This window comes from Chenopodium quinoa, unplaced genomic scaffold (assembly GCF_001683475.1).
Source record: "Chenopodium quinoa cultivar QQ74 unplaced genomic scaffold, ASM168347v1, whole genome shotgun sequence".
Taxonomy (NCBI): Eukaryota; Viridiplantae; Streptophyta; class Magnoliopsida; order Caryophyllales; family Amaranthaceae; genus Chenopodium; species Chenopodium quinoa.
In genome coordinates this window covers 2,588,450-2,603,248 of record NW_018745177.1, presented here as the reverse complement: position 1 = coordinate 2,603,248, position 14,799 = coordinate 2,588,450, and the positions used below count along the sequence as shown (strand labels likewise).

Here is a 14,799-nt window from a genome sequence, read left to right as displayed (position 1 = left end):
ACCACATCCATACAACCAGAGGATCAAATTTGAAATCATCAGCAAGTCTGATAAATTTATGATGAGCTTCCTACTGAGTGGTCTTCGATTCATGATTCCTAAATAATATTTGGCACCTGCATAGCATAAACAGTTCAGAAATCAGAAATCTATCAGGAAACTATTCACATGACAGTCGCCAAGTATGGAAAACCTTGAATTAGAGAAAATTTATCATCGTAATACAAAGATGGGATATTGAGATCCAAATAATAATAAAAAAAAAAAGTGTTCTCATCATAATCTGGAGTTTAGTACTTCAGCAACCCACTGGTTGATCTAGGACAGTAAATTCAGCACAAGTCAATTAATTAGTCTTCAGTAGGCGCATCTACTCCTTAAATGAAACACATCAGCTAAGGAAAGAGGCAATGTTAATTCATTGCAAGTTGCGATGAAAAGAGACCAGATTAAAGTTATAATTAGTCCAGCATGAAACACTAACGATAGCATCTCTCAAGAGTCAAGACTACATTGAATACGGAATAACTAACTCTCACTATGTTGAGCTTACATACCTAATTCTGTCCATCAATGATCTCAAAGCTAACTCCAACATCTTAGGCAAACATTTTTTTTTTTTTTTTTTTTTTTTTGAAAAAATAAAAATTAAATTATATTTGTAACACTATACTTTGCAAATTCTCAAAGTTTGATCCCTATGCAGCTTGAAGCGAAGTTTGAGACTAGTAAACTTCGATGGTAATATTATTTTTGAAGATTACAAGCAGCCTAACTATAAAACAACTAACCATCCATGCTATAAAGACACAAACACCTATGCAAAAGATATAAAATTTATGATAGCATCTTCCATAAACAGAATTTACTTTTAACATGGCAAAGCTAAGCAAAAGAAGGGGGTAGGGTTTAAAACACTTTAGACTAATTTTAATCTAAGTAATCCTAATTTACTCTTTGATTAATACTAAAGATTTTTTTTATCATTCCTAAAGGAGGTAGGGTTTAAAACACTTTACCCTAATTTTAATCTAAGTAATCCTAATTTAGTCTATAGAAATAAATAACTAACACCAATAATAATAAAGATAAAAAAAAAAAAGAATATCTAAGCCCATATTAACAAGCCTGAGATAAATTATGCCAATCAACCAATAAAAAACCGTAGTATCCCTCATTTTTAGATGTAAAAAAACCAGACCCGATTATTACAAATATTAACAAAATTAATTATTCCGAGTCTACGTCTCACACACAACATTTAAAGAGTATTAACTGAATACTTATCTCAAGAAGTCAAAGAGTATAATAGGGAATTCAAGATCCAATTCATTCTTTCAAAATTGATTAAACATATTATTTATAAATTACTTTTATTGGATCCTAAATCCACATCAATATATATATCAATACATAAGATTTACGTAGAGAATTGGGCCACCTCTTTCACTGTAATATAGCCTTTATTTTCCCTGATGTTTATCACCTAAGTATATTCTAGTTCAATTACAATGAAATTGAGCTATATGTGGTTTGGTTTCTACTCCATTTGGACTAAAAAACTATTTGGTACAGCTGATAGAATAATTAATATGATACATATATAGGATTAGCTTCTTCCAAGCATGTGAACTATATTTACAGCCATAAACATATAACTTACTGAAACCCAAGACTTTAAAGCCAAAACAAACTTACTCCCACTTTCTCAATCATTATGCAAATCACAACCAAATTGCACAACCATATTCATAGCACAACTATATGCATAGCACCTCTCTGCTTAATGTTGCAGTGCAGAGTCACAAGTCCTTATTAACTCTGTATAACCAGGAATTCAGCTGGGGTAAAACAATGACAAATGAAGACATTCCAAATCCAAAACCCTTAAATACATCCAACAACGTACTTCCAGACTCCTCACTCGCAAAAAGTAATATCTCGACAACCAGCATTTAAAAAAGATTTGTACTAGTTTCTTAAAATTGGAAGTGAGGCACCACAATCCAGAACCACATCTCTTGATGTAATAAGCACACAAATATGTAGGGTCTTCATACTACAATAATGGACTACATCCTTTCTTTGTGCAAATTGTCAGTTCCTTCCAAACTATTGCCAACATGTTTGGATGAAAAGTAGTACATAGAAGTATAAAACTAAGTGAGCATTTAAATTTCTATCTACTTTCTGAAGGTCGAAAGGTGAAAACTTTGCCACAAGTACACCATGGTGGATCAGCTAATCATTCGCAGAAACAACTTTATAACAACAATAGCCAACCAGACTCACAAACAGGAATGAGAGAATTACACTCAAGTAAGAAGTAACAGCTAACCTCATAATATCAAAACGAGACCTAAGAAGATTCAGTCACAGGAGTAGGAGGTTGGTGGCTGACAATGAGTGGAGGACGTAAAGCTCGATGCTTCTCCTGATTTTCCTTTCGAGCCTTATACATCTCTTCAGTCTCAACAACTACCAACCTTTTAACCTGAAACAGATTGAAATCAAATCATTAGGTAGGTATATAACAAACAGAACAACTCAACAGGCATATGATAGTGAGACCTGTTGTATCATTCCCCTAACAGTAGGAGTGTTCCATCTCATAACAGTCCTGTTGCATTTGCCAAGACGCAACGCCTCCAAGGTTCGTCTGTGGAGTTTTCGGGTTCCAGGCATACCCCTCACCAATGTTATATACAAGTTGGGGCTCCATGCAATTGGGACTTGTGCCTTGAAAGCCTTGTATGCACTCATCTCTTTCAATCTATAATACACAATCACAACAACAACAAAGCCTTAGTCCCAAAATGATTTGAGGTCGGCTAACATGAATCGCTGTCCGATATAGAAAAAGAGACATAATAACAAGATAATCAGAAGATCCACTCAATGACATTCTTTTTAAAAACAAAATCAACACTCTTTCAATAACAATAGCAACAAAATCAAACCCTTATTACTAACATTAAAGGGTTTTGCAACACATTAACAACCAAATTTGATTCAATTATCACATAAATGATTTATAGGACTATCAATTTCTAGCAACATAAACGCTGATTATCATCTTTCATAGTCTTAGTAATTAGAAACAATAGCTCAAATTTTCAAACCCTAAACTTATTACTGACAATCAAGTTAAATTAAATAAAACCCTAGATTATGAAATTGACATGATAATTACAAATAGAAACAATAAAATACCTCAGAAGGTGCTTCAATGGGGGATACAAGTATCAGAAGGTGCTTCAATGGAGAACGTCGAGTGCGCTTCAATGGAGAACTGACAATTAAATCCCTTTTTTTTTTTTGTTTTTTTTTTTTTTGGATATTCGTAATTACAGTTCAATGGGTTGGAGGCCCATTAAAAAACCCTAACCCGTCCCAGCTATAATTGGGTCAGCCGTCCAATAATTAAATGGGCCGTCTGAAAATAATTGGGTCAGGAGTCCAACAATTGTAGAAAAGGAAGATTTTTTTTTTAAAAAAAAGGGGCAATATCAAGCAAGTGGGAGAGTATCAAATGACTCCATTTTGCATCATCCTCTTCAGACTAGACTCAACTTATTTTTTTATTTTTGATCTATTACAATGGTTTATTTCGAAATTATAAGATTTTCTTTTTGGTAATTTAATATTATTTCCTCCAAAAAAAATATATTAAAACTGACGACCTTTGATTTAAGGGTTTTGAGTTATATTTTCTCCAAATTTTTTGTTTCTCTTCATGATTGGCGATGGCGAATGAAGAAACTCAAAGAGACACATAGTGATTGATATACCGAAAAGAGATTATATGGATGTAATTTTATCAAATATTTTTGGACTGGCCTATATTTTATGTAGTAGTGTAGATTTTGACCATGCATAATGTATAAGTATTCAACATATGTTTTGTTAATTTCTAACAAAAATAGATATAGGTACATTCTCTCTCCTTCTTTACGTTTAGAATATGCTCAGTTATTTAGGAAAATTAATAAAGTGAGTACATTCAATCATTTTTGTCATCATAATTCATTGGGAGATGGTAAAGGAGACTATTACTACGAGATAGGAAAGGAGAGGAGAGGAGAGAGAAAGTAATAATGAACATTAAAATTAGTGCCCCATCCAATATAAAATTGGAAAAAGTATAATGTTAGAATATACACATTGGATTATAAAGTTGTTGGTTACTTGTATTCCTTGGCTAATGTACTTAGCAGTATAAATATACACAAATAGTATGATGTAATAATATCTTTGTATTTTTTTCTAATATTTTCATTTTAAAGAATACACTACTTCCTTTTCTCTATCCTCTCTTTCACTCTTTCTTCTTCATCTCTCTTTATTGACCAAAACTCAAGCTCTACTTTAATGGATTCCCTCTCTTTCTTCTCTTTTCTTCCTCCTTAGATTCACAAAATTAACACTATCACATGCAAAATTGAGGACAATGTGAGGTAATAAAAAATAGCAGTAAAGTAGTCCAAATTTTATGTCTTAAAATAGAAAAATCCTACTAATGTAAAAAAATAAATAGGAACACCCAAAATGAAAACGTAAAAATAAAAAATAAAAAAATGGAAACGAAGGGAGTAATAGATTTAAATTGGTCACTAGTAGCTAGCACATGTGCTCATTTCATTTTCAAAAAGTGAATATTTCTAGATATCCAAATTGTTATTTTTGTAATTATTTGTTTAGTGTGAAAAATTTGATGTTATTATATGATAATTAATATAACTATAATATAGTTATATTATATTATATTACTAGCATAGTGCCCGTGCAATGCACGGTTTATAAATCAAATTATTAAACCCGTAGGAAAAATAAAAACAGAGGTAATTCAATCACTAATAAAGGACTTGGTTACTAATGGTCAATAAAAAAATTAAAGAACGTTATTTGAATAGTATTTTATGTTATTTGAATTTCTTTTAATTTTTTATAATGTTATTTTAATAATTGAAAAATAATTGAATGATACTCCACATAACTATATAAGAGAAGTGCTCGTAAAAATTAGATAAAAAATTAAAAAAATAAAAAAAAATTAACTACATAAGAGAAGTGGACTAATTCATTTATATCTCCCGTTGACAAAAAAACTTAAATTATCTTATCATACCATCCGCATCAGTAGCTACAATCAATCTAATATATAAATGTTTTATTTACCCGTCATGCACTCACCAAATCTATAGACACAATAATATAATAACCCTATATTTGACCTACAAGTACATATATTTTCCTAAGTTAAGCATTGTGCCAAAAACTATATATTACTTCCTCCGTTTCTATTTAGTTGACGTGTTTGATTTAGGCACATATATTAAGGAGAGGAGAGAAAGTGAGAGAGAATGAAAAAGCAAGTGGGGTAGCTCGTAAATGTAAGGTAAAAAAGTAACCCCAAAAGGAACGTGTCAACTAAAAAAAACCTCCTAAAAAAGAATATATGTCAACTAAAAAGAAACAGAGGTAGTATATAATAGTCATATAACCAACATCTGATTAAATATACTATACAACACAAATACTTCGTATATAGGTATGGATTTATATAAATAAAATATACGGAATATATATTAAGATTTATCACTACCTTAATTATAAAAAGGTTAACAAAACTCTTTATATCTCTGAAATTGTTCTTTTACATATATTTCTCCCATTTAATTTTAAAAGCCTTAAAATTGTCTCTTGAATTCGCTAAATTGATTTAAAAAGTTATGTTTATTTCAATATTTAAAGCCATTTACTATTTTCATTTCCTTTTGTTTTAATTTTTCTATTTAGAATTTATTAGACTATTATATTTCAAGATCGAAGTCAATATCTTTTGACCGTACAATCACTAAATCAAAGTAGCTCAACTAAAGTTTTGAACATTGCATAGCTACACAATATCCAACACATTTAATGACTACATGCAAATAATTTTAATAAAATTATGCATTTGATATAAGTTATTAAACAGTTGAACTATATATACATTTTGATAGGTTTATATCTTTCATATTAACAAAAATTTACAAATGTTATTATTATATTTTGAAAAAAAAAAATATAGACTTTGGAGTTTTGTATAAGATAGATAAAGGATAAGTTAATTCCCGTCATATATGCATTGAGTTGCTCGATCATTTTTTTTGGGTGTTCTTTCCGGTTCACCCTTTGGGCTAATCCAGATTCGAGGATCAGTTCTGGATTGTTAGGTTCCACTCCCCTCTCGATTGTTGTTGCAGGGGATCGAATACGGGTCCTCCCTACCAAGTGTAGTCTCAATCACCACTACACCAACAACCTGTACACTTGGTATGGAGGACCCATGTTATAAAATATTATATTATATACATATACTTTTTTATATTATAAAAAATATTATATTATATACACATACTATTTTACACGAAATATATTAACTTTCATACTATACTTAATTACATAGAATGTAAACTACATGAAAATAGTATCATACCTACATTTCAATAATATAATTAGAACTTTAACAATATGACTTATTATATAATGTTTAGATGTAATAAAAATGACATGTATATTTTTTTTATTATAAAATGTTGATTTGAAAGTCTAAATTATAGTTAAAAGTATTATTATGTATAAAACAACATAAATTATTGAACATGATTGTTGTATATCTAGTATAGTACATGAGCAATGCAAAATTTTTAAATCAAAATGTTAGTTTTTCTAAAAAAAAAATCATAAGTAATAGCATTGTTAATACTTAATACGAATATTATAATTTTAAACACGAGTAATAGTTATAATACATTTTACATCTATTCAAATGTCTAATTCAATTTAACTTTTATTCTTCTTGTTTAGATTGGTTTTTGGTTCATTTTTTTTTAATGTAAACAAAGGTCATTGTAAAAGGCATTGAATAGAAAATGAAAGGCCGATTAAAATTAAATTTATGTTCAAGATTATATATTTTTTTTCCAAGACAACATTTCAGCTCAGCATTCAATATTTGTCTAGGAGTACAAAAAACGATAAAAGTAATTTTTACACTATTTTGTATTTTTATCAAAAACTTTTGTATTCATCTGATAACTTGCATTGAGTTTAGGATAATTTATTGACTATTTTGGGTAATTTTTATCAATAAAGCATAAATAACTTTCATTCATTACAAGGTAGCTTTTATAATAGGTGCACAATATTTTATTGTACATCTGAATTTTTTTTTTAAAATGTTTGTATTGATTTCATAATTGACGTCAAACTAAATTCTATTGATTTTATTTAATTTTCATAAAAAAAACTATATTATCCTTTCAAAATACGAAATATTTGTTTCTTTAATTATGTCACTTTAATCATATTGCTTCAAATTAGTTATTATTCTTTAAATTGAATACAAATAAAGATTGGAAAGATGTTATGGATTATTTATAATATTGGAAAGTATATATTTTATTATTAAAAATTAAATCAATATTTATGTTAGGAAATCATAAATATCTTATGCATGTATAGAAACTTGTTTTTATTGTTTAAAGTTGAACAAAAATAACTATGCTTGAATATGTAAACAGTAATTATATAGATATATTTTATACATAAGACAAGCCAATGAGAGAGTGACATTTGTCATCCTCACATTGAGGCGCTTGTCTTTTAGTATAATATATAGATAGATAGATTATATTATATTATATTATATTATTATATTATTATTATATCCCCTCAAAAAAATTATATTATTATATTATATTATAGTGTGGAAAATTTGACATTATTATATGATAATTAAGATAATAGTTACTTATATTATAGTTATATTATATTATTATTCAATAGTTATATTAATAGTTATATTATATTAATAGTTATATTATATTATTGAGGGTTATTTGAGGGATAGTTATATTATGTTATTATTCAAAAAAAAAAATAATAAAAAGTATATTGTTATTATATGATAAATATTTTGATAGTTATATTATAGTTATATTATATTATTATGATATTTATAATTATATTATATTATTGACGGGTTATTTGAGTTATAGTTATATTATATTATTATTCAACAAAAATAATAAAAAGTATATATATAAAAAAAAAAACACTCATCCTATTAATCATTACTTTAACAGCTAATCTCTATGCACTACTAATTGACTACTTCTCACTATCCTAACAAATACCTATTATTCGATCGCTAAAAGCTACCCGCTATTGTTTGCCTAATTGGGCTTAAATCTAAATTTACACTTAAAAATAAACATTAAAAAAAATCCAACAAAGATTTCCTTCATTGAGGCTACAATTATTAAGTACATCTTCCATTACAGCACACCCCTCGCATATAATGTTGAAAAATACGACGACTTCAGAGAGAGAGTTTAATGGTATTTTTTTAATGCCAATAAAATGATGAATTTTATCTGATTCATTTGAATACATTTGAAAAATTGACAATCTTTATAATCCCACACGATCCTGTACTCAACAAATCAATTATATGATAGAAGAATACAAACACAAACCCATAATAATTCCCTAAGGGAATGAACAACTACACCAACGATCAACTGCTCCACCATAAGGAGCTAATAAAACTGGTACATTTACACTACTCATGTAATTTATTGAAATTGACAACGAAAATTTAAAGAAAAACAAAGAGAATGGGTCGGAAATCAAACAATACTAGACCTAATTTAATGACCAAAAGTAGTAAACCCTAGTAACGAAAGAGAGGAAAGGAGAGAGAGCAACAAAACTACTTTTCTTATATTATCTTCTGCAATGCGTAACAATTATGAGTAACAATTATTAATGAGTAAAAATAGTGCACAACTACACATTGTGCATCTGATGAACATAAAGCTAGATTCAAATAACATGATTAAAAAATTTATTGAACAGAAGTAAACACAAAATAACACAAAACTAAAAGAGCATTAGGGGTAAAACTTTAAAAATAATAATAATAATAATAATAATAATAACAACATATGTCTAATCTTCATGTCAAGATCTTAGAACATATATGTAGGTAAACCCCCCTCCCCTCCTCCCCAAAAAAAAAATTATTGTAAATAAAAAAAGTATAATACTACGTAGTTACCAATCTAATATCTAATATATACATATATATATGTATGTATATGTATATATATATATATATATATATATATATATATATATATATATATATATATATATATATATATATATATATATATATATATATATAAAGGGGAGTTTTTCCCTGAGTTTTTAGAGAGCCACGTAGGATCTAATTTTCCCAGCGCGCCATGTAGGATTATAAATCTTAGTAGTAGCCAATTAAATAAGAGATTATTAATTTCTTTTAGAATTAAATAATTTAAATGCCATGTAAGAAAAATTGGCGAATGAGATTTTTAAGTTTAAATTAATTAAATATTATATATTATCTTTTAATACTAGGAATTTTATCTAAATATATAACAAATTTTAGGCTCATAAATACAAAAAAAAAACATTATTTAAAAAAAATCAAACAAACCGTGCATCGCACGGGCTTCATCTAGTGAACATATAATTTGACCCAAAAACACATATTTTGTAGTTCAACTCCAACGAACATAACAAAAAAAAAAAAAAAACTAAAAAAAAAAAAAATTAAAAAAATACATATTCCGTAGTTCAACTTCAATGAACCTATTATCGTTTATCCGTAGGATGTAACTTGACTAGACCAATACACCATCGTAGCCTCGTGCCCTCGTAAGATGTTACTTGATCATACCAATGCACCACGAGCACTAAACAACAGGGTAATATTACTAGGATATATTTTCTCTATTCTTTTTTACTTGACCTGTTTCTTTTATCATGCTCGCCAATGCAAAACTTTAACGATTAATAACTTAAATTCTCCATCAGTAAAAATTATAAAAGTTACTACCTCCGGTCCAATTTAGTTGCAATTTTGGGGGTGATTGCGGAGGCCGAGGCAAAAGATCATAAGCATGATTATTAAAAGATAAGGGTATATGCTTAAGTTTTAATCCAACCTAAAAAAACAAATTCAACAAAATTTATATTAATTTACCCACCACCACCTAGCTGAATTTACCCACCACCCACCACCCACCGGCCACCACCACCACCACCACCTACCCCCGAACCCAACACCAACGACCCACGAACCCACCAACCACCAAACCCGACGAGCCTAGAAACCACCGAACCCAGCCACGACCATTAACCCAACACACCGAAACCACCAACCCAGCACACCGAAACCCCCAACCCAGCACACCGAAACCACCAACACCGAAACCACCAACCCCAACCCACTGATTTGAAACCCACGAGGCCACCGATCTTAAGCCATGACGCCGCGATCCCCGCCGATCTTAAACCACGAGGAAGGAGAGGAGAGAGAAACCGCCGATTCACGCTCAATTCTTCGCCGTCAAACTCTGAAACTCGCTGGAAATCGCCACTGATATGAAGGAAATCTCAACCGTTGACACGATCAGGCGAAAAATTGAAGGAGGAAAGAGAAAAAAATGGGGATGAGGAAGAAGTAGAAATTTGATGAATAATGGTGATGCGGAGGAAGATGGAGGGTGAAGGTGGCTGGAATTGCCCTAAAGGTTGCTGATTAGATGGAAAGGGGTTGATTTTGCTGAAAATAGTTAGCTTAATTAATGTTAGGGTTTAAGCTAATCAGATAAAATCAGTTTTTTAATTGGGGTGTTTTTTTAAAAAAATAAGGGTAAAATGGTAGTTTTATCACTCAAAAGTTACTAAAAAAGGAAAGAAATGGGAAAGTTGCAAGTAATGTGGACAGGTCAAAAAAGGAAATAGTTGCAAGTAAATTGGACCGGAGGTAGTATATATTATGATAGTACTTATTGAGATGAATCCAAAAAGATCATACATGAATATATTTTTCCTTACATATTATTCACAAAAGACGGTCAAAAGAGGAGTGCTAAATAGTGTAAAAGTCAAAACGGAGGAAGTAAGATATTAAAGCATATAAAATGTGAGTATGTGACATATTTTCTCTGTTCTTTTTTACTTCACATGTTTCTTTTATCACGCTTGTCAATGCACAACATCAATAATTTTAATACTCTATAAGTAAAAATTATAAAAGTTATATATTGTGATAGTACTTATTTAGACGATTCTAACAAAATCCTACATGAATATGTTTTTCTTTACCTATAATTTACAAAAGACGGTCAAAGGTGAATTGGTGAATAGTGTAAAAGTTAAAACGGGTCAATTAAAAAATTAAAAAATAACGGAGGAAGTAGGAATTTAGAACATAAGAGAATAGAGATTATAGAGTATCAAAGTAGTCAGTACTCAGTAGTGGGCTGAAAACGTCACCGTCCAAACAGAAGCCGTCACAAAGTCAACATACTCGCCTCTGCACACGCTACTTACCGACAATTAACTATTGACAGCATCATAGTAACCATAACCCAACCTCTTTAATTAATTACTCTTTTTTCCCTTTTTAACTATATTCATTCATTATTTTTTTTAATTACTGGTAGTACATATAAATATGAAAAAAATAAATGTGTAAGTCAAGCTAATGAGGATTCTTTTTTTAATTATTAGGGAGAAGGAAACACTATATTAAATAATTACAGAGTAATTTTTTTTTGACACGAATTACAGAGTAATTTAATTGAAAAAGAGAAACAATATTAAAAATCAATAAACTAAGGGTCTGTTCACATTTACTTAATTTCAGTTCAGTTCAGTTCAGCTCCAATCAGTTCAGTTCAGTTCAGCTCTTAATTTCCCTCTCTCATAAAATATTCATTTCAGCTCAATTCAGTTCAGTTCAGTTCAGTTCAGTTCCAATCAGTTCAATTTAGTTCAGTTCAGCTCCAATCAGTTCAGTTAAGTTCAGCTTAATTCAGTAAATGTGAACAGACCCTAAGGTTATTTAGAGAGAAATATACGTATAACAAAATTATATTCTCATAAAAGCGTCATAAGTAATCAAAAATGATCGAGTATTACTTTTTTAACGCAAAAATATTTTTTTTTTTACGGGGAAAATATCTAATATTACAACATCTATAAGTATTCAAAAACGTAATTGTTATTATTACTCATAATCAAGTAATCATTATTATTGTTATTATCACAATTAATTCCTCGTCCGTACGTCAACTCTTTCATCCATTCAACGTGGTTATGTACGTAGTCTCTACATCCTCCAATAATGTGAATCTATGACCATGACCAAATTTTCCACATTTATACCATCACTTTCACACCTCATAAATCATAATAAATCTAATTCAATTATATTTAAACTACCCCTCAACTTCCTTCCTAGTTCCTACCCTCTTTTTATTCAAATATCTCCAAATTCTCACTTCTTAAACCCTTTTTTTTAAGTCCCTTAACCACCAAACTAAACTAAAACAATGACTAAGTACTCAAATAACAACCCTCCAACATCTAATTGTTTTACAGGCATTCTTCAAATGTTCATTTGTGCAGGCAATCTCCCTACTCACCCTTCTCAACACGATCAAATACTCGAAAAACCAAAAAAAATCGCGCTCTTTTTCTAGTAACGTTGATAATGGGTCGGTCCAAGCTCACGTACAAGCTCAAAATAGTGGTCCGGGGATTATAGCAAGACTAATGGGGTTAGACTCATTGCCTAATTATAAGAAGGATGAGGAAAATAATAAAATTACAACGCTTGACTCGTTTTTTCGAAGCAAGTCTATGAATTCATTGCATTTCTTGCCTGATTTTGATCCTACTAGGGTTGCATTTCATCGTCGTGCTAGAACTACTTCGGCTTCTTTTCATGAGCAGGGTCGGGTTAACTATAGCTTTGTCGTCGTAAATGATGATGATCGTGTGGATAAGGATACGAAGGGGGAGATGGAGGCGGGTTCGAAATCGAATAATGAGATTTGTATGTGCAAGAAAAATAAACATGATAATGATGGTAGAAGAGTTAAAGAAAGAAAGAGTAAGAAAAGGTATGAAGAACGTTATTATAAAACTAATAGTAGGGAGTTTAGGAATAATGTAGGTGAAAATAGTGATTTATTAAGGGAGAAATTAGTGAAAAAAAAGGGGAAATTAAATGGGAAAGTTGTTACAAGTAAGAAGAAGGTTTATCATAAGGAAATTATGTGTTTTGAAGATGATCAATTACCATCTCGAAGCCCTGTTTCTGTTCTTGATGATTATTACAAGGAGTTTGAATTTGTTACTCTTTACAAAGGTATGTTCTCTTTAATTACTTGATTACTTAATTAATTACTATTTTTTTTTTAATTGTTTTGTGCAAATTAATACTATACCTAATAGTCTATTTAATATTTTTCTATTCGTGAATAAAGTCTTAGTAATGATAGTACTCCATCCGTCCTTTTATTAGAGTTTCATTTCTCTTTATAATGTGAGTAATAAATGTTATAAATGAGACTCTGATAAAAGTACGGAGGGAGTACTACGGAGTATTAAATCTTAAATGGTGATTCATAGAGTTTAAAGTAAAACAGTTTAAAGTAAAACATACGAGTTGTAATAAAAAAAAAAGTTGTTAAAAAAAAAAGTTGTTAAAAAAAAAAGAAAAAAAGAAAGGTTAACATACGAATACTAAATAAAGCTTTTGGCATATTATTTTGGAACGAATTAGTGTTTTAATTTTCCTGTTGTTTGGCAAAATATGGAATCCGTTAAAAATGAGAAGATGCAATTTAAGAGAAATAAAGATAATTTTCTTCTTCTTTATTTTATGAAATAAAGTCAACAACAAAATTTATTTTATTAGTGTAATTTTGTCGAAAACTCTTTAAACAATATTATTCCTTACCATAACTTGGCACTCACATGAAATTACATGGTTTATAGCATGAAATAACATAAATGTTGTGTAATTGACTAACTAATTTCTTGAAAACAGGGGAAGGAAGACAAACAAAATCAAATTCAAGGAGAAAAACATCACCAAATATCAAAATTAATGATAATTTGCAACAAGAAATAATGCCAAAATCAAAAGAAAATCAACAGGACTACTGTAACAAGATAGCTACAAAACAGGAACCGGTGAAAGAAGAAGTAAATGCAGCAGATTATTTAGTGGAAATGTTAGGAAAAATATGTAAAATGGCTGAAGAAGAGCATAAAAAAAGACTCAAAGTGGGAGACAAAATATGAATTATGGAAGATGCAATTTGTGGAAGAAGTAAGTATTCATTTGGGTCAAGAATTGTTGGACTTGCTATTAGTTCAGCTAGTGGAAGAAATAGTTATGTTGTCTTTGTAATATAGAGGCCCATTTGGGTTTTCAACATGATTTTTTTGTACAACTTCCCTTTACTATCTTAAAGAAAGAAAGGTTGGTTCGAAAACTCTTTGTACATTTATTATTCCGTATGAACTTATTTTAAATATGAACACCGTTCACCCTCAAGTTACATGGTGAATCGTGAGTTCGTGACCGATAGTGAAACTAAGCTCTAATAAAGTTATTTTGCAACTAAAATAGTAAATCCGTGCGAATTGAATTTATTAAAACTTATTTTAAATGTGAACATTATACATTAATTGAAATACCTTAAGTATACAAGTACCAATCTTCAATCTAGTTCTTGGTATTTTTTATGAAAATATTGTCAAAAATAAAAAGACATTTGGACAGTTATCAAAAAATAAAGTGACTTTTTAATTATTCTAAAGTAAAACAACATTTAACATACATGATACATCTATTCAAAATAAAACGTGACCGTTTAACCTATTTAATACTTCCTT

The 14,799-nt window shown here is 29.5% G+C and overlaps 1 protein-coding gene and 1 pseudogene across 1 annotated transcript; one reads left to right on the top strand and one right to left on the bottom strand.

Moving 5' to 3' along the window:
- Positions 1-98: 98 nt before the first annotated feature.
- Positions 99-3,446, bottom strand: LOC110710834 (annotated as a pseudogene).
- Positions 3,447-12,232: 8,786 nt separating this feature from the next.
- On the top strand, positions 12,233-14,536 carry LOC110710789. Its single transcript, XM_021889130.1, has 2 exons — positions 12,233-13,261; positions 13,946-14,536. The coding sequence occupies exons 1-2, from the start codon at positions 12,664-12,666 to the stop codon at positions 14,200-14,202; spliced, it is 855 nt and encodes a 284-aa protein (XP_021744822.1). The 5' UTR covers positions 12,233-12,663; the 3' UTR covers positions 14,203-14,536.
- The last annotated feature ends 263 nt before the right edge of the window (positions 14,537-14,799 follow it).